General features: G+C 41.6%; 1 protein-coding gene and 1 long non-coding RNA gene across 2 annotated transcripts in view; both read right to left on the bottom strand.

Annotated features, from left to right (window-relative positions):
- Positions 1 to 872: 872 nt before the first annotated feature.
- LOC310648970 lies at positions 873 to 6,648 on the bottom strand. The gene is made up of 3 exons (XR_014494191.1): positions 3,788 to 6,648; positions 1,899 to 1,985; positions 873 to 1,424 (listed from the first exon to the last, which is right to left on the bottom strand). It is a non-coding gene; the product is annotated as an uncharacterized lncRNA (long non-coding RNA).
- Positions 6,649 to 18,703: 12,055 nt separating this feature from the next.
- Positions 18,704 to 24,274, bottom strand: part of COBL (cordon-bleu WH2 repeat protein) — a gene marked incomplete at its 3' end in the record, with an annotated part of 78,677 nt that continues 73,106 nt past the window's right edge. The window contains 1 exon segment of the mRNA XM_083379000.1: positions 18,704 to 18,763. Coding sequence (XP_083235126.1) covers positions 18,704 to 18,763 — 60 coding nt within the window.

Below are 24,274 nucleotides of genomic sequence, written 5' to 3'. Positions count from 1 at the left end.
AGGAAATCTCAACAATTTCAGTAACTGAGCTTGGATATTTTTAATGGATATTATTTCCTGACACTTTTAGCCTGTTTAGTTAGTGATAAAGGAGTATGGGTAAGATGAAACTAGGAAGCTATCCTATACTGATATAAGCCATTTAATTTTTTCAAATTATCTATAATGGTGATCACTGTAACACGTAATAGGAACAAATTCCACATTTTAATTATGGATGTGTACAGATGTTTTGTTCCGAATCTCCCTATGTTTAATTTCAATGAAAGAGAGGTTAAAAAACCTTAACTTTTCCATGCCATGCACATTTTATATCTCTATCTCTTACTTGTTTTTACCATAACTAAATAATCTTATAGAGCAGGGCTTTTCAACCTTTTCACCAATTTTACCACTTTTAGAATATGGCAATATTTAAGTACCACCAGCCACCTAGCAAGGTGTCAAAAACATGATGACCAAAAAAACAGAAAGCTGCAAGTGCTGATCCTGGGTTCTCCGCAGTACCCAGGCAGGCAATGCCTTGTGCAGCTCCAGCTGAATCTCTGCCTGAAGACTGCGTTAGGCCGCCTGCCACACCCAATCAGTTGGAGCTGCACACGCTGATCTTGGGCTCTCTGCAGGACCCAGGCAGGTAATGCCTTGTGGAGCTCCATCTCAATCGCTGCCTAAAGACTTTGTGAGTCTGGCTGCCACCCCCAATCAGTTTAAGCTGCATGTGCTGATCCTGGGCTCTCCACAGGACCCAGACAGGCAATGCCTCATGTATGTCAGGGAAATTAATACTTCCCTATCAGAGGGCGATGAACTGTGGTTCATATGACACATGGTAAACATCAGGTAAAAATAAACAAAACCGAGGCATATTCTACTGTATATAAAACTTTAATTGGAAAGCAAAAAAAAACCTCCTAGCCGACTACATTCTCTCATCAGACAGAATACAAAGAGAAGGAAGAAAGTACAGTGAGAAAACTTTTGTAGACATGCGCAGTTAATAAAACAAAACAGATTGAAACCATAACATGGCTGGACATGTGACAATCACCTTGGTTACATTGATAAGATTACTATGCAGCTGGCAGAAACACAGAGTGAGACGTGCGGAGCTGACAAACAGAAAAAAACCCGCAGTGACAGCCCCTTCTTTTGTCAGTAATGCAGATCTCAGATAAGGCACATCTTGTTGCACAGATAGTCGTGCTGAGCTGTAGGAAGTGGTTTGTTCAGCATATCAGCAATCTGATCATGTGTAGGCACATACTGCAATTTTACGAAACCTTGTTTAACAGATTGTCTTATATTTTGATAACGGATGCCAATGTGTCTTGAATCTGTAAAGCGATTCTCAGATATATAAACCACAGATTCGTTGTCTTCCATCACAGTGATCGGTCGAATCAGGTGTGTCCAGATATCTGTGACTAAAGCATCAAACCACGTTAGAGAATTACACGTGTCTGAAACACAAACATATTCAGCTTCAGTAGAAAAACAAGAAACAAAATTCTGTTTACGCACATGCCAGTAAACAGGACATCCATTTAAAAACATCATATAACCTGAAGTGCTTTTACATGATTTCTTATCAATTGCCCAATCAGAATCTGCATAACAACATAACTCTGCATAGTCAGTATGTGTGGGTTCTAACAACAACTTCATGTTTTAGTGTGTTTTGGATATCTCAATAGTTTCTTAACAGATGTCCAATGAAACTGTTTTGCTTTGCCTATGTATCCTGATAGGAGATTAACACTAAGTGCAATGTCGGGTCTAGTCCAACTACTAATATACAGCAGCAACCCAATGACTGAGCAATAAAGTGTTTGATCCTCAAACTCAGGACTTGGTTCATGTGTCAAGTTGTGAAAATCGGTTTGCATGGGTATACTCACAGGTTTAGCATCCATGTTGCAGTGATGCAATAGTTGTTCAATCTTATCTTCTTGTGTAAGACTAAACCCCTTCTGAGTTTTGACAACCTGAACACCCAAATAAGTGTTAATATATCCTAAAGACTTCAATGTGAAAAACTGTTGTAAAGCTTTAGCAAAATTCTCACTCATCTGCTTATTTGGACCAATATAAACAATATCATCAACATAAACAAGAATTATCTCATACCTATTATCAGATCTTTTTGTAAACACGCATTCATCTGTTTCGGACTTAATAAAGCCCATTGAATTTAGTTTGTCAGAAAGACATAAGTACCACATTAAACCAGACTGTTTCAGACCATAAAGACTTTTGTGTAGAAACCAGGTATCCCCTTCTTTCTGTCAGAAACCTGGAGGACCTTTCACATAGATTTCTTCATCAAGATCAACGTGTAGATAAGCCGTTTCAACATCAAACTGGAAAACCTCTAAACCAAGGATAGTTGCAGTGGCTAAAGCAATTTTCACACTCTCAGTCCGCACTGTGGGTGAATAAGTATTTGTATAGTCCTCAGGAAAACGTTGAGCGAAACCCTGGGCTACAAGTCTGGCCTTATACAATGACTCACCATTTGGCTTCTTTTTAATTCTGTAGACCCATCGAGTACCAATAACTTTCTTGTTTGCTGGAGGGCTTACAGGCGTAAACACTTGAAGTTTCTTTGGACTGTCCATTTCAGCCTGCATTGCCTCATACCATTTATCTTGCTCTGATTCAGGAAGATGTTTGATTTGTGTGAACTTCTCAGGAGGAAGTGTAACATTACAAATCAAAGGTAAAGGTGCTTTCGTTACTTGCCACGAATACCATTTTGGAGGGATTCCCTTTGTGGTCCTCTTGGAACGTCTCGGAACCATCCATTCTTCTTCCGTTTCATCCTCGTCATCATCGTTGCCAGCAGCAAAATCGGTGGCTCATGAAGACGGAACAGTAGGTTGAGAAGAACTCGTGGAAGGAACATTCGCCTGTGCATCTTGATCATCAGGCTGCGTGGCATTAGCAGCAGCATCTCTAGGAAAATAAACTCCAGGATCATTAGAATGAATCCTGGACCAATCAGCATCTTCCTCAAAAGTAGCGGATTGGGAAATCACAATCACATGGGAAGAGTCGATGTATTTGCTCCATTTTGAATTATCATCAATACCCATAAATCTCATTCTTTTTGCTGCAGGACTCCCTTTCCTTCTTTGAGCTAAAGGAATATTCACCATAGCGTATGAACCAAAAATATGGAGATGCGAGAGGTCAGGCTTGTGTCCATATAACATGAAATAAGGGGTCTGATTTATTACACTACTCCAAGTACGGTTGATGATATGATTAGCATATTTAATAGCCTCACCCCAGTATGGGAGACTGAGGTTAGCATCTTCAAGTAGGCAATGCATCATTGTTTGCAGAACCCTGTTTCTACATTCTGCCACTCCATTTTCAGCCAGAGTGTAAGGAGCTGAGGTCTGGTGTAGTATGCCGTTCCTACGCATCCAGTCCTGAAAACGCTGAGACATGAATTCAGCACCGCAATCACTCTGAATTCTGGCGATGCTGACTTCGTGTTGGGTATAGACAAGAGCGGCAAAGTCTTTAAAGATCTGAAAGGTCTCAGATTTTTCTCTCATAGGAAATACATATCCATATCTAGAATAGTTATCAACAATTGTCAAGAAATATCTTTTACCACCAAGTGTTGGTGTAAAAGGACCCACTATGTCAGTGTGTACCAAATCAAAAATGCGTGTTGACAGGCGTGTAGTGCGCTTTGGAATTGCTGCTGCTTTGGATTTGGATTTTTTGCAGACAGCACAATCCAAGAACACCTTACATCCCTTTAGATCCAAACCTCTTGCGAACTCTGGCATCTTCTTCAGAACACGGAAACTGGCATGACCCAATCTTCTATGCCACTTATGAATACACCTGGAATGCAAAGGTTTACCAGTTAGTGAATTCTCAACATTAGCATATGTATTAGGAATCTCAGGCTTGCCGTGAGCAACCTGTGTCTTAATTTGTCTTCTTGTTGGCTTTAGGAGCCTTTGAAATAGCAACAGGATCTCTCTCTGGGACATCTCTCACTGGGCCTGCACTTTCCCTTTTTGGAGCTTGTATACTTGCCTGCTCTTGCTGCTTAGACTTTGGCTTTAAGTAATAAACACCACCAATCAACATGGTTTCAGCAACAATATCTCCATCTTTAACTACATAACTCACTTTTTCAGGATGATGTACCTGGAATTATGATACCCTAGACAAGTGACTCTGACTAAGCAAATTGCTATTAGCTGATGGTACATAATAAACATCAGGAATGTATGCATCAAGCACTTCAATGTAAACAGTTCCTTTTCCCATGACCTGAACAGGATGATTTGAAAAAAAGTAAAGCTTATGAAGTTCAGGCTCGTGCATCTCTGTATAAAGTTATTTTCTATAGGTAACGTGTAATGCTGCTCCACTGTCCAAAGTCCAAAGAAGTTGTCTGTCGTACTCTGGTTGAAGTTGTGGATCGTTGGTTAAAGCCAATGTGGCAAGTGGAGCTTGTGGATCACGCCTGGAACCACGACCATGACCTTGTTGTCTGCCTCTACCTCTGCCTTCCCTGGAATTTGTTCCTTTGGGCTGGTACGTGGCGGGCGCTGGAAATCATTGGGGACAATCCCAGGTGGCATGTCCCACATGATTGCAGATGTAACATCTTGGCATCCTTGGAACGTAGGCTCTTCCATGGAAGGAACGCCTCACTGGAGCTCTTGATGCAGGTGGTCCTCTCAAATGTGGCGTGGCTTGCAAAAGTGCCTCTTCTTCGGTTAAAATTCTGCATACATGATCCACTGTGCGTTCATCAATAGGCACTTGATTAATCTTGGTAATAGCATCTTTCAATTCATAGTTCAATGAGTTAATAATAATGCTGATCATTTGAAAGTCATCAATAGGATAGCGTTTTTCACCCAGTTCTTTTCTTATACCTTTCATTTTAGTTAAGTGTTCTCCAATAAGTTCACCAGGTTTTAATCCAGAGCCATGGAACTCGGACAAAAGCAAACATGTAGACTCAATTGACATAGGCCGATAACATGCTTCTAATTGAGTCCAAATTTGTTGAGCAGTTGCATCTTGTGAAAATGTGAGCTGCAATTCAGTGTCCATTGACATCAATAATGTTGTGCATGCTCTATTATTTAAGTCCCATATGTCAGGAATCCATGGCTGGGCAGGAGGATTAAATACCATGGAAAGAGTACCTTCTCTGTGGAGCAAGAGTCCAACCTCACTCACCCATGCCCTGTAATTCTGTCCTGATCACTTCAATTTTGAATCACCAGCCAGTGGTACAATAGAGGGTGCCTGTTGAGGAACATGCAATTGAGGTACTGGGTGTGCAGGTTGTGCAAATTGGACTTGACCTGCAGGAGGCACTGGTTGTGCAGGCTGTGCAATCTGGATGTAACCAGCAGGGGGCACCAGTGGCGCCTGTGCCAAGGCTTGCGGCAGGTGCAATGGGGCTGCTGCTGGTACCGGTGCTGGTGACTGTATTGGAACTGCAATTCCACCCTGGCCAACAGGAGGCGCTGGCCCTCGGGCTGGTACATTAGGTTGACCTACAGAAGGTGCTGGCCTTTACATCTGAGAACCCAGTGGTAGCTGCACGTGGGCTGACTGTTGTTGTGTTCCATCTGGGACAGAAACCTGGATAGTAGCAGTATTAATAGGAATTCTAGCTGGAGCACCCAATGAACGTGGAGGTGTTACAGCTTGGAGCAATGCTTGATGAAGAGACATCGGTGAAAATGCGTACTGCATTCTTTAAAAAGCATTTCTATCTTGTAAAACAGATTCACCAGCAGATGGTGCTATAACATTAGATTCAGGCATCATTGTAGCCTTGATATCTTTGTGTGTCATTTGAGACTGCACTTGGTCAGGAGACTGTAACGTGGGAGCCTCCTGTTCCCATTCGTCTGTCACATTACTCCATTGTGGGTGTGGCTTTGGCTTTGGAGAAGAAGGCAATATGGCTGAATCTTGTGGGTATGGCTTTGGCTTTGGAGAAGAAGGCAATATGGCTCAATCTGGAATGTGTATGCCAGCAGAGTCTCTCCCCTGCTGCTTAATCATTGATGCATATGCCTTTGCCTGCTGCAGCTCTTTGTCAAAAGCTTAAATTTGTTCATAATAACTTTGCAAAAGCTTCTCCTGCACAGATTGTTCAGGGCTAGGAGGATAATGAATCACTCCCTTTTCTAATGAGCCTTTTGGCCTAGCACCGAGCCCCTCAAAAATAGCCTGTGCTCCATGAGTATAAATTATTTCTGGAGGGCTTGTAATATCAGAAAACGGTGAGACTGACCTTGACTTAGAGGCTGGATTCTCTTCTCCAAGACGTGTAGCAGATGCGAGGGGAGTCTGTAAACCTGAAGGGAGATATCTCTGTGAAACGGCTGTCTCCTCTTCAACAGACTGATAACGGGCCTTCTTTCTTTTCTTTGGCATATTGCAGCAGTTTAATCACAGCGTTCCTCAGTCGCTGGACTAATTAACTGGCTAAGTGCCTATACGCTTATCAGCAAAAAAAATTCTTGAAAATAAAAACAAACCATCCTCTGCCAGCAATGTCAGGGAAATAAATTAATACTTCCCTATCAGAGGGCGATGAACCGTGGTTCATATGACACATAGTAAACATCAGGTAAAAATAAACAAAACTGAGGCATATTCTACTGTATATAAAACTTTAATTGGAAAGCAAAAAAAACCTCCTAGCTGACTATGTTCTCTCATCAGACAGAATACAAAGAGAAGGAAGAAAGTAAAGTGAGAAAACCTTTGTAGACATGTGCAGTTAATAGCACAAAACAGATTGAAACCATAACATGGCTGGACATGTGACAATCACCTTGGTTACATTGATAAGATTACTATGCAGCTGGCAGAAATACAGAGTGAGACATGCGGAGCTGACAAACAGAAAAAAATGCAGTGACAATGTAGCTCCAGCTGAATCTGCCTGGGTGAGGCCGCCTGCCACCCCCAATCAGCTGGAGCTGCATGTGCTGATCCTGAGCTCTCCGCAGTACCCAGACAGGCAATGCCTCACGCAGCTCCAGCTGAATCTCAGCCTGAAGACTGCCTGAGGCTGCCTTCCACCCCCAATCAGTTGGAGCTGTGCACACTGATCCTGGGCTTTTCGCAGGACCCAGGCAGGCAATGCCTTGCACAGCTCCAGCTGAATCTCTGCCTGAAGACTGTGTGAGGCCGCCTGCCATCCCCAATCAGCTGGAGCTACATGCACTGATCCTGGGCTCTCTGCAGGACCCAGCAGGCAATGCCTTGCAGAGCTCCAGCTGAATTGCTGCCTGAAGACTGCATCAGGCCGCCTGCCACCCCCAATCAGTTTAAACTGCATGTGCTGATCATGGGCTCTCCGCAGGACTGAGGCAGGCAATGCCTTGCACATCTCCAGATGAATCTCCACCTGAATACTGTTCTCTTGGTCTTGCTTCTTCTTCTGTGTATGTATTTTTAATTTATTCCTACTCTCTTAACTGCTCCTTCTACTGCCATCTGTTCCTGTTTCTTTGTTTCTCTCATTGTATCAGGTTCAAAATCACCTTCTTCCAGAAACACTCTCTAGCTGTCATACAATTCTATTGCTTTATGTGGCATATCCAGTCTATATCTTTTCGTGTCGCAATAGATTAAAATCCCTTTTGGAATCAGCCATCTAAAATTCACTCCTTTTTCTATTAATTTTCTAGTTAGAAAAACTGGTATTCTCTTCGGGATTCTCTTATTCTCCTAGGGATTTGTTTGAGAACTACAATTTCTTTTTCTTTGTATTTCAGAGGTTCATCTCTTACTCTGCTCAAAATCCTGTCTCTTCTGGATCTTTTAAGAAATCTAACATGTACTTCTCTGGAGACTCTATAGATCTGATCTAATTCTCCTTCCATTTCCTGTTTCTCAATTCTTAATGCGTCTGACAATAATTCCATTATCAGGTCTAGAAGGTCCCCTTCCTTATCTTCCATTATATTTTGAAATCTTAAAAAGTATGAGGCCTTTTCCATTTCCATGACAGCTATTGAATCTTCTAGTTCTCCATTTATTTGCATCAATTTCTGGTTTTCATCTTTTAAGACTTCTAGTTTCTGGTCAACCTCAGTTGATTTATTTTCTATTTTTTGAATTCTTCATTAGTTGTTTGTAACCATCTATTTAAAATTTCCAAATTGAGAGTCCATGTTATTAATTTTTTGGTTCATTTTATCAAGATTACTTTTCATATCCTCGTAGTTTCTCATTGTAGCTGCCATGTGAGTAGCAATTGCCTTTTGGATTGCTTGTAATGTTGCTTTTTGGAAGTTATTAGCCTTTTCTTGTTGGAGCATTGTATCAATTGATCTCTGATAAACTGGATTTGCAGAAACAGAGGAGGAAGCAGAAGTTACTGTTTTTCCAGCTTTACATAGATTTGGGACACTCATTTTTATCTTTTAATCATACTTTATAATCCACCGAGTAAATCAGAATTTGTAGCCCAATAGGCTTCTAACAAATAGGAGAGGCAAATAGTAAAACATAATAGATAATAAAAAAGGGAAAAAAGGAAAAAAATATACCAAAATTTGTAATCCAAAGTGTTCTGCTAGTAGAAGTTTCTTGTTATTCATTCTGTCAAAACAACTTGTAAAAATTCCAGGTCATGCTGTATTTGTGATCCAGGGAAGTCAGATGACTTCAAAACAATTTTTATTTATAATTGCAATCCATCCTGTAGAAAAGGGCAATCCAAAAAGATTTTTCTCTTTTCCAACCACAATTTCCAGGACTATAAATTCCAAGGAGATTAAAAAGTTTAAACTATATGCTGTGTGTAGACATCTAGCCATGTTTTAGGGCTCCAGTCAAAACAGCTTGATAAAGTTAAAAATGCAAGGTTAAATGCAGTTCTTAGTTTTGCCACTAGATGTCATTAGATGTACACTCCTACCAAACTTTAAAAAGTTTAGAAAGCTAAAATCCAATGGTTTCCAAACAAGGAATAAAAAAAAGTTTAATAAATGCAAAGAAATCCCAAAATATCCTTCTTCTATCCCTCTTCACAATATTATTATAAGTCAGTTTTAATTTTCCCCAAAGCTTAAACCACCACTTATAGTTCAGGTGGGAGGGGTAGAGAAAAAAATCCCCCCTCCCTAAAGCTTGGAGATTTCTTGCTTTTGGGAGTCTCTTCCAGAAACAGTATTTTTTCACTTGTAGAGAGGTAAGGAAAGTAGTCTCACCCAGATTAGCTGTTTTGCTTTCCGCCTGTTTGTGTTGTCTCCAATGGTCAGCGGCTTCTGGCTGACCACATGGGTGCAGTCAGCCTTTCTTCCTGCCAAGGGCATCTTTGGAACAAGTGGGTCAGCTGGCCTGTGATCTACAAAGTTTCACCCTTTGGCCAGTCACCTCTACGGGGCAACTTTCGGTCCGTTTGGACCCCCCAGCAGATAGAAATCGGGCTTGGGGAATGGAGTTTCATTCCCCTGCTCCTGTGTCATCACAACATCACTGGAAATACTACATCCACATGGAAAGAAGTAAGCAATGGGGTACCACATGGCTCCCTCTTAGGCCCAGTACTCTTCAATATCTTCATAAATGACTTAGATGAGGGAATTGAAGGGGAACTCATCAAATTTGCAGATGACACCAAACTGACAGGAGTAGCCAATACCACAGAAGACAAACTCAGAATCCAAAAAAATCTTGACAAACTTCAACAATGGGCCCTAACCAACAAAATGAGTTTCAATGTGAGAAAAGCAAAGTCTTACATTTAAGCAGGAAAAACCAAAGGTACAAATACAGATTGGGTGAGACCTGGCTTAAAAACAGTAACTGTGAGAGGGATTTTGGAGTCCTAGTAGATGATCACTTGATTATGAGCCAGCAGTGTGCAGCAGCAACCAAAAAAATCTAACACAATCCTAGGTTTTATAAACAAAGGCATAGAATCAAGATCACGTGAAGTATTATTACCACTTTATAAAATCCTAGTAAGACCACACCTGGAATACTGCAGCCAATTTTGATCACCATATCACAAAAAAGATGTTGAGAGTTTGGAAAAAATTCAGAGAAGAGCGGTAATATGATCAAAGGCCTGTAGACTAAAACATATGAAGAATGGCTATGGGTCTTGGGTTTGGCTAGTCTAAAGAAAAGAAGAAATAGGGGAGACATGATAGCAGTGTTTCAGTATCGAGGGGCTGCCACAAGGCAGAGGGGGCCAGGTTGTTCACCAAAGCACCAGAGGAAAGGACAAGAAACAATGGTTGGAAACTGATCAAAGAGAGAAGCAACCTGGAATTAAGGAGAAACTTCCTGACAATGAGGGCAATCAACCAGTGGAACAACTTACCCCCAGAAATTGTGGGCACTCCATCACTGGCGATTTTTAAGAAGAGACTAGACATTCACTTGTCTGAGATAGTATAGGTTCTCCTGCTTAAGCAAGGGGCTGGACTAGAAGACCTCCAAGGTCTCTTCCATATTCTATTCTATTCTATTCTATTCTATTCTATTCTATTCTATTCTATTCTATTCTATTCTATTCTATTCTATATCATGGAGGTGAGAAGAGAGAAACAGAGTGCTTGGAGGGGGCCTCACTGAAGGTTTGCAGTGGCTTAGACTCCGCCAGCTCATCCAACGAGATGGACACTCAAAACAAACCAAGGTGGTCATTCAGAGTGCAGAAGAAGGACGACTGGGACACAAAAGCTAGGAAAGTCACCGTCAAGCATGGCAGCCATCAATCCAATTGGAAGCACAAGATGGAGAGATTGCTAAATGTCAGCAAAGACGAGGTGAAAGGCCAGTGTGTTCTGACTGCTTCCTCAAGCAAGCTATTGGCATGCTGATGGAGGCATTCAAAAACCTCCAGGAAGAAGAGGCCGATCCCTGCCGGGGTTTGATAGCCATGGGTCAGGAAAAGGAAGAAGAGGTCCAGGAGAGTGAATTCGCAAACCCCAGCCCTTCCACAAGCACCTCAGAAGCCACTGGAATGACAGCCATGGTCACTACCCCATGCCACCCCAGCTGGAGGAGATGGACACTGAGCCAGAAGGAGGGGGATTCAACTGCCTGACTGCAAGGTCCCAGCCCTGGGGGTAAAGTGCAATGGATTCCCCCAGCATTTGGGCTTTTTCCTAGCCCACGTCCTGAGCTACATCCACAAATATGGGCGGGACATCCCCAGGGACTGTGGGCACATCAGGATCATAACTCTGGCCCTGGAAGGTGCGGCTGCCTGGTGGATAGTGTCCTATATAACGTTGATTCTCCTGAGCTCTGGAATTTTAACCTGTTCATGGCAGCCATGAGAAAGAGGTTCGAGGACCCACCAGAAAACCAGGGAGCACATCAAAACCATAAAGCAGGACAGATGACAAGTGGCTGAGTACACCAAGGAGTTTAGAGATTTGGCAGGCTGCCTCAACTGGCTGGACCAAATCTTGATTGGCCTGTTCAAGGATGATTTGAACGATGACCTCTACCAGGCTTGCATCACCCTGGAGGATCCAGTCTGCCTCCACGGTTGGTACATAATGGTAGAAGAGGTCAAAATTGACCTAGCATGCAGCCAATGGTGAATGGGCCAGACCTGGAGATGTTCCTTCTCAGAAGGAAAAAAAGACAGGAAAGACCCCGACCATGACCATGAATCCATGTTCAACTGCTTGTTTCAGATGTGGCAAAGAAGGCCACTGAGCAGCCGAGTACTGTTTGAAAGTGCCAATCCTGAGGGCAGATCGCATCGTAGGAGGGAAACCTGGAAAGCCACCACCGCGAACCTGGGAGAATCACCGAAGTCATAGAGGTCCAGCCCTCCAAACCACAGGGAGGCAAAACTCCAACTCTGTTGGAGAAACTGTGGGAAACCTCTGACAGCAATTTGGACAATGAACTCCTGGTAAGTGAACCCATTGTGCCCCTCACCAGACCCATAGAACTGTTCAGCCCAGAGATGGAAGAGAAAGTAGCCCTAAAAGCATTAATAGACTCAAGTTGCACTCGCTGCCTAATCAGCCCAACCCTAGTGGGGAATTTGGGGATTCAGTGAGGAGGCTGAAGAAACCCATTTCCTTTGGGCAATTAGATGGGTCCATCTCAGGGGGAGTTCCAGCCACCCTGACTACCTGGCCGATTGAACTCATGATGGGGGATCATACAGAGACTATAACATTCATTGTAGCCCCTGGCATGGAATGGCCCCTGATTTGGGGGATGACATGGTTGAAAGCTTGGAATCTGAGAATAAATTGGAGAACAAGGGAATTGAGGTTCCTGAAAAGGAAGGCTGTGACCCAGGACAGGGTACAAAAAAGGAGAGGGAGGAGAATGGCCAAGGTGGTGGCAGCTGCAAGCAACAGGCCATTAGAAAGCATATCTAAAGAATACCAAGATCTGGCTGAAGTCTTCAGTGAGGAAAGATCCAATGAACTACCCCCCCCACACACACACTAACCTACCGGGAGCTAAACTACCCAAACCCAAGCTCTATTTGATGACTCCTAGAGAGCTCAAGGAGCTGCAGAAGTTCATTGAAAAGAAAGAAGTACAAGGGTTCATTCATCTGACACAGCTGAAGATGGCAGCTCCTGTGTTATTCTGGAAGAAAAAAGACGGGTCTGTACACCTGTGTGTGGATTATAGATCTCTAAACGTTGTTTGTGAGAACAAGGTCTACCCTTTGCCATTAATGAAGGACATGCTGGCTCACCTTTCCAAGGGGAAAATATTCTCCAAACTGGATTTAAGAGAAGCATACTACTGAGTTAGGATAAAGGAAGATGATGAGTGGAAAACAGCATTTAATTGCCCCTTGGGGTGCTTCCAGTTCTGAATCCTGCCTTTCCAATTACAAAGGGTGCCCACAGTATTCATGCAGGTGATATATGAGGTTCTCCAGGAGCACTTATACAAGGGGGTTCTGGTGTATTTGGATTACATCCTAATATTCACTGAGACAAAGGAGGAGCATATTAAATTGGTCAGAGCAGTTTTAAACAAGCTATGTGCAGCACGCCTCTATACCAAGCTATCAAAGTGCAAGTTTTGCAAAGAAAAAATTGATTACTTGGGTTACCAGATTTCCCACCAGGGGATAGAAATGGATCCAGAGAAGGTATAGTCAGTGTTGGAGTGGGCACTGCCTCGCACACAGAAACAATTACAAAGCTTCCTTGGGTTAGCAAATTTCTATAGACAGTTTATTCCCTCTTTTACTCAAATTGCCCTCCCCATCAGAAACTGACTAAAAATAAAAGGGGTGGGAAAACTGAAACCCAGTCAGCCATTGAAATGGACTATGGAATGCCAAGGAGTTTTTGAGAAATTAAAAAGACTTTTTTCAGTTGAGCTACTGCTAAGAGAAGTCATTCAGGCAGATGCTAGTGATGTTGCAGAGGGGGCAGTGAGAATCAGGAGAGGAAATTGCAATCTTGTGCATACACATCCAAAAAGCTCTCTGAAACAGAACATGGGCAGTGTGGGGAAAGGAGGTGTATACTGTGTGATGGGCTCTGCTCATGTGGAGACATTTTCTAGAGGGAAGTAAAATCCCCTTTCAAGTGTGGACCAATCACAAGAACTTTGAAGCACTAAAAACCTCAAAGAAATTGTCCCCAAAACAAGCTTGTGGTCCCAGCATTTCCACCGGTTTGACTTCTCAGTTAAGTACATCCCTGGGTGAAAGAACTTTTTAGCCAACGTCTTGCCACGGATGCCACAATACAATAGCATAAAGTCCCAAGTAATCAAACCCCTGATGACCCCAAAACAATTAGCAGGTCCTGTAACTACAAGAGTTCAGGCAAGGAAACTGAGGCTGGGGAGCAGTTACGTAGAGGCTCTGATCACCGCAAAGAAAAACCTTAGGAAAAATCCACCTTTGAGCAGCAACTCAGGGATCGAGTTTAAATGAGCATTAGAAACTGATGAATGGTTCCTTAACCATAAGAACCTTTGCTTAGTGAGGGATGAACTGCCCTGGGTAGGAGAAAAGTTGTACGTGCCAAAAACTCAGAGAGTAAAAATCATGCAACTCTGCCATGACTCAAAAATGCCGGGGCATTTCAGGTTCACAAAAACTCTCCATTTGACCAAAAGGCAATTCTGGTGGCCATCTATAAAAAAGGATATTGAAAGCTATGTGGCAAGCTGCCCTGTCTGCACAGCAGCAAAGCAGAGACAGGGGAAAACACCAGGATTATTACAAGCAGTGGGCAGCCCTTCAGCACCCTGGAGAGAGATCTCTATGGATTTTATAGTAGAATTGCCAGAAAGTGCAGGAAACACTGTCATTTGGGTTGTGACAGACCTATTTGCCAAGCAGGTCCACTTCATACCCTGGCAGAGATTCCCACTGCTAAAGCCTTAGCCAGATTATTTGTACTACATATATATCAGCTGCATGGGGCCCCACAACACATTATATCAGACAGGAGGGTCAAGTTCACCTCAGAGTTCTGGAGAGCTTTTTTGGACCTACTTGGTGCCAGTCAAGGACTGTCATCTAGTCATCATCCACAAACAAATAGTGGGACAGAATGTTTGAACTCAGTATTAGAACAATTCATGAGATGCTTCATAAATTACCAAGAAGACAACTGGATTGAGCTGTTGCCATTCACAAAAGTCACTTACAACAATGCAGTGCATTCAAGTACTGGCTATAGACCATTCCAAGTGGCAACAGGACAAAGTTTCAAACAGATGCCTGAGTTAACTGTTAATGAGCCCACCATTACCTCTTTGAAAGAGTGGATTAAACAGCTGCAATACACCTATCCTGTGGTTAGAAAAGCTTTAGATGAAGCGAGAGAAGCTTACAAAGTTCAGGCAGATAAGAAACAAGTGGAACCGAAACCATTCAAACTAGGGGAAAAAGTATATCTCTCAACCAAATTTCTAAAATCCCTGCAGCCATCGAAAAAGCTAGAACCAAAATTCATAGGACCCTTCCCCATAAAACCCAATAACAGTGGAATTGGAACTCCTAAAACATTGAGATGGTCCACCCTGTATTTCACTGCAGCCTACTTAATTGGGAATTAACCTCCCCTTTAAGGCCAACAGAATCTTTTCCCCCCAACCCATTATGGAGAAGGGGAGCAACATTTTGAAATTAAAGAGATATTACACTCCAGGAAACAACATGGATCAACCCAATACTTGGTGGCATGGAAAGACCTCCCACCATCACAAAATGAGTGGGTGCATAAAAAGCATGTTAGGTGTCAGGTTTCTGATGTATGGGCTTTTCAAGTGACTCTGAGGCATTGTTTACCTTAAAAGTCCTTTATTAGCCTAATACACTGGCAAATGCTTGCTCGAAGGAAGCTGGAATCTGAAATCTCCACCCCTTGCACAATATATTAAAACACAATTCTCCACCTTTCTAATTTTGTCATTAATCATATTCTCCAATTAATTTAAAGAATCAGTTTCCCTTCCATTAGAAAACCCGCCAAGGTCTTATCTTCTCTAGTTAGAGATGGTCTTGAAAGGTGCAATCCTACTCGTCCCCCCTCCCAACCTTAAACTAAATCTCTTGTCAAGCAATAACATTTGATGTTAGCAGGTTGACATCAGGGCTCCCCATCTGCTAAAAAAGTTCCATGTTTGTTACCGAGATAAGCCTGACTAACATTGTTGTTTCAACTCTCTCCCTATTTGTTATTTTCTCTATCTCCAGGTGGACCTCTCATTTTTCTAGGGGGGCAGCATGTAAGAACCCTCAATTATTAATCATCCATATTCTCTGGATTTAGGTTATTCGGGTTCTGCCATTCTCCTATGAGAGAGGGGGGTAACCGGGGACTTGTAGTGCACGTAGACTGTTTCCACTATGTGCTTTGATGTATCCTTTATGGGGTGTGAAAGAAATGCCTTGGGGCCATCTGCCTTATCTCAGCACTCAGGGAGGAACTGGAGAAGACCTAACAACTTTGAGAGAGGTGCCTTATCAGTTACTTTCCCACAGCTTGATGTCACCTGTGGATTGGCCTGTTTGAACCGACCGGATGGACAGTTGGGGTGGGGTTATTGTTTTGTGGGTTTAACCTGTTGATTTGGGCAGGAAGTCCTCAGATCCTGCCTAGCTTTCCTGCTACCTGTACCTGCCTATAAAAGTTCCTTTTGAAATGATGCCAGTTTCAAGAGTTCTGCTTCCTTGGTATACAAACAGAAGCATTTGTTCTAACAAATTTATCTCCTGAATTTCCAGATGTGGGCATATCAGTTAGTTTCAGAGAGTTTCAGAGAAATTAAATCTGATGTCTTCTAGTTTTATTAATTTTAATAAAGTCCAGTATTGGAAAGATGTGAAATCATTGTATTAAGAATAAGTAGACATACAAATTAAAATAGAATAGAGCTGGAAGAGACCTTGGAGGTCTTCTAGTCCAGCCCCCTGCTCAAGCAGGAGAGCCTATACTATCTCAGACAAGTGATTGTCTAGCCTCTTCTTAACAATCACCAATGATGGAACACCCACAATTTCTGAAGGCAACCTGTTCCTCTCTGTCAGGAAGTTTCTCCTTAATTCCAGGTTGCTTCTCTCTTTGATCAGTTTCCAACCATTGTTTCTTGTTCTTCCCTCTGGTGCTTTGGTGAATAACGTGACACACCCCCCCTTGTGGCAGCCCCTCAAATACTGGAATACTGCTATCATGTCTCCCCTATTTCTTCTTTTCTTTAGACAACCAAACCCAGGTCCTGCAGCTGTTTTTGTAAGTTTTAGTCTCCAGGCCTTTGATCATCTTAGTTGCTGTTCTCTGAATTTTTTTTCCAAACTCTCAACATCTTTTTTGTGATATAGTGACCAAAATTGGCTGCAGTATTCCAGTTGTGGTCTTACTAGGGTTTTATAGTTCTGTCTCATTGATTTTTACTATCAATAGGACCAAGCAAGGGAAACGGGAAAATAATTAAGAAATTGATTGGCTAATGGAATAGAAATGGGATTCCCCCATCCTGAAATAATATATCTTGCACCAACAATCTGAGAAATATACAATTTTAAAATCTGTATTATTGGTTCCCAAAACAGCATAGCTCATGACAACACATAACTCAGTGTTAGGAATGACCTAATTGATCTCCTGGTTGGTTTTCTATCCAAAATATCAAGTTGACTGTTTTGTCACCACTGATTCCAGACTTTTAGGTGAGAGGCAGAAAGTGCAAATTGCATTCCTCCATGTTTACTGATAATGAGAGCTGATTGGATGTAAACTAAATCTCAAATCTCTTAGTAAGGTTAAGAAGAATGATGCTACAACGGGGGGGGGGGAAGAAACTTAAATGTAACCACAGCATTTTAGATTGAAACATGGAAAAACCATTGTCATAGCCATCCTTCCCATAATATTAAGTGTTGTACAGAAACAAATAAGTTCATAAGCTTGTACAAATATCCAAATGATTCATGAAATACAACTACAATATATTAGGAGCATATTAGGAATTTATAGAGCTCACCATAGGGAGCCAAAATTCAACCTGTCAGCCAGCATGTCCACTTTCTTTCAAGTTTGCTGCCAGCTGCCATGGATACTGTGGGGAGGGGAAGCACTGGATATTTGGGAAGGGAAGCATGCAGGAAGTGGAAATGGAATTTCTGTGAAGCTATGAGGAGGCTTGGACTCAGAGAGGCCAGCTTGGGTCTGTTTAATGTTTCCAAGGCCAACTGTCCTGGCGTCAGAATGCATAAAAGGAGAGGATTGCACCTGGATCAGAGACTTTTCCAAAACATTTTCTTGGCCGATGATAGAACTCTGGTTGCCTCACTACCGGAGGGTGGGTTCTGGGATTTGTTTCAATTTGTTTATTCATGCACTTTTTCCTTCAGACCTTGCCTCACCTTTGCTGTATTCAGTTCTTTCCTAGTAAAAGTACCTTTTCTCTAAATCTATGGAATCAAGGATTTTAATTTTTTAGGAAATGAACAGAGGCAGCCCGGACACAACCACGTAAAGGTTTTACTCAGTTCCTGCAATTGTGCTCTTTACTCTTCATATACAACAGAGAAAGCACTGCTGATTTTTATATATTATAATAAAAATGTAAAATGTATATAAAATCTATGAAGTTATTAGATACATATATTTATCATGGAAGCAAAACCAGTTAAATGACAAGGCTATAAGTTGGGAGTGCTAGTATAACTAAACCTTTATTTTGCTGATCCAATCCACCCACAAAAATAACAACATTGGGCACTTTCCAAAGTCCAGCTTTTCCTAAAGATGCTTTTTCACGAGGCAACTGGACTTTTTCTTTGAAGACGTTTCACTTCTCATCGAAAAAGCTTCTTCAGCTCTGACTGGATGGTGGGAAATAGAAAGATTTATACTGCTGCAGACAGGTGTTCATTTGCATTCTTTTAGTGAGTCATTAAAGCTATCTGCAGGCTTATCTATGTCCTCAGGGTCACCTGAGTAGTGGAAATGGGCCTTCTTGGAACTGTTGAAAGGACTGTGTTGTAGACTGGAGATAGATGATGTCAGATCTCTCCCCCACTGTTGAGAGAGGCCTGTTCAATTTTGACATAGATAGCTTCTTTGATCCCTCTTTCAAACCAGCAGTCCTCTATGTCCAAAATGTGGACTTCACTGTCTTCAAAAGGGTGGCCTTTGTCTTTTAAATGAAAAGCATCTTTGGGATAACTATGACCTGAATGACTGAGAATCTCCATAGACATTTAGTCCAAGCTTTCTTTTGCTGGCAAGGTTTTTCCAGTGTATAATAGACTTATGCTTAACTAACAAAGATGAAATTTAATTAATGAAACAAAAAGGAATACTTTTTAAGAAAAAGAATAATAGGAGTTGCATGACTTGAAATTACAATCTTCCTTTTCTCTCTAAAGGACAATCACCTGTCATCTATCATGACACTTTCTAATTAAGATTAAATATATACAATTGATCTAAACCCAATCTATCCTTTCTAGTAAAGAAATATTCTGATATGCATTCCTTGTGATGATAGCCTGTTTTAGAACCACAGAAAGGGATAGAATAATACAAGAGTAAGATCACACTACTAAAAGTAAGATCATACTGTTTGAAAGAGTTTCTGCTTGCACTACTTGCCTAAGACCTAGATAATGCAGCAACTTTGTCTTCTGTGGCTGTTTGTTGCACCATATTCTTTTCTGTCTCTCAACAGCTAATTGGTCCCAAGACTATTGCCATCTTAAAGAATAAATATGACCACCTGATTTTAGATAACCTAGAGCAGGGCTTTTCCAGCAGTGGTATGGATACCACCTGTGGTACATTGGCACCTGCCAGGTGGTACACAACCATCCTAGAAGTGGTAGTGGGGGAGGGGAATGAGCTGAACCAGCGGCAGCACTGCACAAGTCTGAGAGAGAGACGGCTGGAGCTGCAGGGCTGTCAGGGCTCAGCAGAAGCCCAGGATCAGCCGTGGGCTCCAGATGATTGGTGCTTCTTCTGATTGATGTTTCTTCTGATTGGCCTTCTTCAGGGCTCAGCAGAAGCACCAGGATCAACCCCAGATTCCAGCTCTTCACGGGGAAGGGGCCAGGAGGGGGGAGGAGGCTTCCACATTCCTCAAATCTGGGGCAAAGCAAAGCAACAGGAACTGGAAGTTGCCAATTGCCTGGCCGACAGTGATGGGCTCAGCTGCACTGCACTGGAACTGCAAGGCAGAGGCACCCTGAAAACAGCTCAGTTAATAGCCTCAGGCAGACAGCCAAGAAACACAAAGCTAAAGAAACAATGTAGCGATAAGCACTAGCCTTGAACAAAACAAAAGAAAGCTGACAGGTTTGCCCTAAACACACACAGAAATCAATAACAGGATTAACCCCAGACACACCAGCACCTATGACAAGATTAGTCAAAATTTCATCAACAAGTTATTTCCTTCCTTGGGTGATAGGATTAATCAATCCTGCTGAAAGGGAAAAAAACCAAGCTTGTAAATTAAGAAAAACAAACTTCTTACAAATCTCATCAAAACTTAAAATAATAAAAAGAGTATAAATTATATCATGCATGTAGGTGATTTTTACTAGCTAGTTCAGAAGTCATTGCTGAATCATTTCTCTGTCTGGCTTCTGTAAACTCCACTTTTCGGCAGCTTCCTTCACTCAGTGTCAACTATTTTTATTTTTATTTTTAGCCTATTTTTTCCTCTCAAGTCTGAGTTACTCACTGTTCCTTTGTTCTCCATTAATAAAATGCACATTCTCTTTTTTTCTATTTTTGCTGCTTTTTCTGCAGCTGCAGGAATTCTATCCAGGGAGGAAATAAAATACTTGCTCATGTTATTTGTCCTACAACTGACGTGATGCATTGTGTTTGCACAAGAGGTTTGGGGCTGTATTCTTAAATTTTGGCTGTATTCTTAAATATTGTAACTTCAAACAGTCACTAAGTGAACTGTTGTAAGTCTAGGACTACCTGTAATTTATCACTTTTTTCCTCTTTTTTTGGTCAAGTTTTTGACACCTTGCTAGGCGACTGGTGGTACTCGGATATTGCCATATCCTAAAAGTGGTACAATGGGTGAAAAGGTTGAAAGGTCCTGACCTAGAGCAAGGCTTCTCAACCAGTGGTACAGGTACCACCTGTGGTACATTGGCACCTGGCAGGTGGTACACGACCATCCTAGAAAAGTGGTAGTGGGGAGGGGAATGGCAGCACCACACAAGCCTGAACGAGAGATGGCTGGAGCTGCAGGGCTGTCAGGGCTGAGCGGAAACACCAGGATCAGCACTTCTTAGGGGCTTTCAGGGATCAATGGAAGCACCAGGATCAGCACCTGGCTCCAGCTGGAGCTCGGCACTGATCCCGGTGCTTCTGCTGAGCCCAGAAGAAGCACCGATCAGCTAGAATGTTGCAGTATCTCCAGGGTCTTGTGATTTACATTCAGATACTTGACAACTGATTCATATTTATGATGGTCACAGTGCCCCAGGGTCATGTGAAGTGACCAAAACCTGCTGCAACCACCCAGCAGATGGGGGAAATAAAAACCAACCCCCACCCCACCCCTGCTGCCAATCCTCAACAGAAATGCTCATAACAATGAAACCTTGGACAGGAGGAAGAGTGCTGCCGGGCAGTCAGGCATGCGTCTTGCTTGGCTGTGGCTTCAGGGGCACTTTTTTTCAGTGCCATTGTAACTTTGAACAGTCACTAAGCCAACTGTTGTTAAGTCAAGGGCTACCTGTAATTTATCAGTTTTTTCCTCTGTTTTTTTTGTCAAGTTTTTGACACCTTGCTAGGCGACTGGTGGTACTCGGATATTGTCATATCCTAAAAGTGGTACAATGGGTGAAAAGGTTGAAAAGCCCTAACCTAGAGGACACTTTATTAACTCAGCTCCCCACTTCCCACCCCCATGATTATTGAGGCAAAAAGTCTACTCTTTCTGTAACAAGATCAATGACTTTCTGGGGGAAAAAATTCATTAACTCTTCAATGCCCTGCCAGATTCAGAACAAGGTGATATTATCTAAAGACTGGAGGTCCTGAGAGGAAGTCTAGTGGCACCATGTAAAGCAGTCACATTTTTAATTGTTCTGGTAATTACAACTACCCAAGACAACTGACAATACTTTGAGGAAAAAAACTATTGCCATGGCAGCCCCCTCTGTCCTGGCGAATCTAGATTTCCATATCATCAATATAGAGCAAATTCTCCATCCTGTTCTTTTTTAAATACCACAACATATAATGTAATCCCCCATTACTACAGTGGTGTGTTTCCTACATATTAAATAACTGATTAGCAAACAGCTGATATATTTCTTCTGCTTGGTTGAGTGGCATGTAATATGACAATATTATTCTATTTTTCCTTTTTCTATTTTCCTTTTACATTAAATCTCAAGAAGGCTTTCATCCTTGGTTTTATACATTTTTGTAAAGGTTTATTGATTTGTTACATATAATGCAACTCCACCTCTTCTTTTGTTAAGTCTATTTCTTTTTGAATACTTTATATACTGCCATTTTGGGCTTTCAGCATTAGATTATGATTAGCTATCTTGCATTTGATGAAAAAGAATCTAAATGAAAGTGTTCTATGCTTATATCTTTCAGTTTTAAAAGATATAATGGAAAATAATATTTTCCATTACTTTAAAGCAATGTGGAAGAGACTGGTAAGATTCCTCTCTGATATTCCAATCTTCTTCCTTTCACCTAAATAAGCTGCTAAGTACTTTTCCCCCCTTGTGGAGAGGGAGGGGGGAGTTTCAATCCTCCTTTCAAAAGTGCGGCGATCTAGCCTCCAGGGGCATTTTTTTAAAAAAAAAAAACATTGAAAAAATGAATTGACTCAACTAGAACTTTATAACTTGTGGACTAAAAGCTTTTGACTACCTACTTCTTACTTCCTACTTTTATTTGAAAATTTAGCTCTGTTCTTCCAAAATAGAAGAAATAATTGAAAGACATTAACATATAGTTCCCTAAAAGAAACAGAAAAGAAATTCTCTAAGCGCTTGGGGGACACTCAGTGGCCAAACGTGAAATTGCAATCTGACACTCTTAAAAAAAAAGCAGAGAGGAGATTTGGCTGACTCCTTAGAAAAATAAGATAAGACTAACCTTCAACACCAGATGTGAGACTCCACCATGGAAGAAATACAAAAACAAATCTATGGTATAATGAAAATAACCTACCAAACTTATTAGTTCCTGTCTACAGCCGGCAATAAGAGCTTATTTTTTTTTGGGGGGGGGAGACCAGAAAGTGTCTTGGAGAAGCAAACTCAAATTGTGATTACAACTAATAATTAATTGGGACAGAGCATAACAGAAGAATTTGAACAATTAAATGCATTGATGGAAGAATTAACTACTCAACAAGCACAGAGGTCTGAAGATAAAAATGAAAAGCAAATGGAAGAAAAATTATACAGTCCAGGACAACTATATTAAGAGATGAAAATAATAAGAGGATTTGGTGCTTTTATTAGACCCCTCAACCCTTCAAAAAGGAAGATTGGAGGGTCACTTCAATACAATATAATAATACAAGAATTCTTTGATGACCCTGAAGCAAAGAAGCAAAAAATGATATGGCAAAGGAAAAACCAAGAATAAGACTTAAGAAGAATGGACATATCTAAGAGGCCTGAAATGGAATACTAAAATAGACAGGACTGTATTTGGATTATGAGAGATTGTTTTGATGAGTAGATTAAAATACTAACTAATTAAAAAAAAACCTCAGATGTATGAATATTAAGTTAAACTGTAATATTGAGCTGTTTAAATGAATCTGATTAAGATGTATATTTGTTAAGAATGATATAATGTAATCAATATACTTGAATGTAGTGATATGAAAGGACGAAAGGATGTATTAAATGTTGAAATGGGAGAAGTTTTTGGCTAATTTTTAATATGTGGAAATTATAATGAAAACAAGAATATTATATTGTTTTACCAACATTGATATGGAAATGAAATAGATAAAATGAAATAGATAAAAAGTGTATTTATATTACCAGGTATTAGAATTGTATAAAGGGAAGGGAGGTCACCTAGAAATATAAAAATGAGAAACTTCGACTTCCGGTGGCTCCGCGGCGCCGGAGACAGCCTTCCCGGGCTGCCCGCGGCTCAGCTGTGTGATTTTTCGCCCGAAACAGCGCCGATCAGCTGTTCGGGCGAATTTGAAGCCCCCTCCTCGGGAGAAGAGGAGGGGGTGAGCCCCCAGGTAGGGGTCGAGTTCTCCGGGGCCGCCTGAGCTTGGAGCTTGGGCAGCTGAAGGATTGAACTCCCCCGTAGCCTGGGCTGCTCCCAGCTGGCTAACGTCTCTGCTCCGGACTTTATGGAGCAGAGCCAGGCGTCTGCGACCATCCCTGCTTGAAGGAGAGACTATGAAAGGAAAAGAGCAGGCAGAGCAGTACAAGAGGGAAAGATGAAGAGATGAAGAGGATTATTTTATTTTACTCTCGAGCTTGATGGACTTTGCTTAAAACTTAAAGTGAAAGTGCGTCACAATTGTAAGTAAAAGATGGCGGCTAAACCTCCCCCTAGAACTTTTCGGAGTGCTGGAAATTCTCCGGTGCAACAACAATCATTATTGCAGGCGTTGCATTCTCCCGATGTATTGACATCGAAGGATCTTGAAAAACATACCCAGTTAATTTTGGAGTCAATGGGTGTTAAATTTGTACAGATGGAGGAGAAATTGGAGAAATTGGAGCAGAGAATGGAAGAAAGGATGGAACAGAAACTCAGAGAGATGAAGGTAGACATTTTGTCCTCAGTGCATAAAG

The sequence above is a fragment of the Vipera ursinii genome (assembly GCF_947247035.1).
Source record: "Vipera ursinii genome assembly, chromosome: Z".
Taxonomy (NCBI): Eukaryota; Metazoa; Chordata; class Lepidosauria; order Squamata; family Viperidae; genus Vipera; species Vipera ursinii.
The sequence above is the reverse complement of the archived record's forward strand: the minus strand, read 5'-3'. Positions and strand labels throughout refer to the sequence as shown.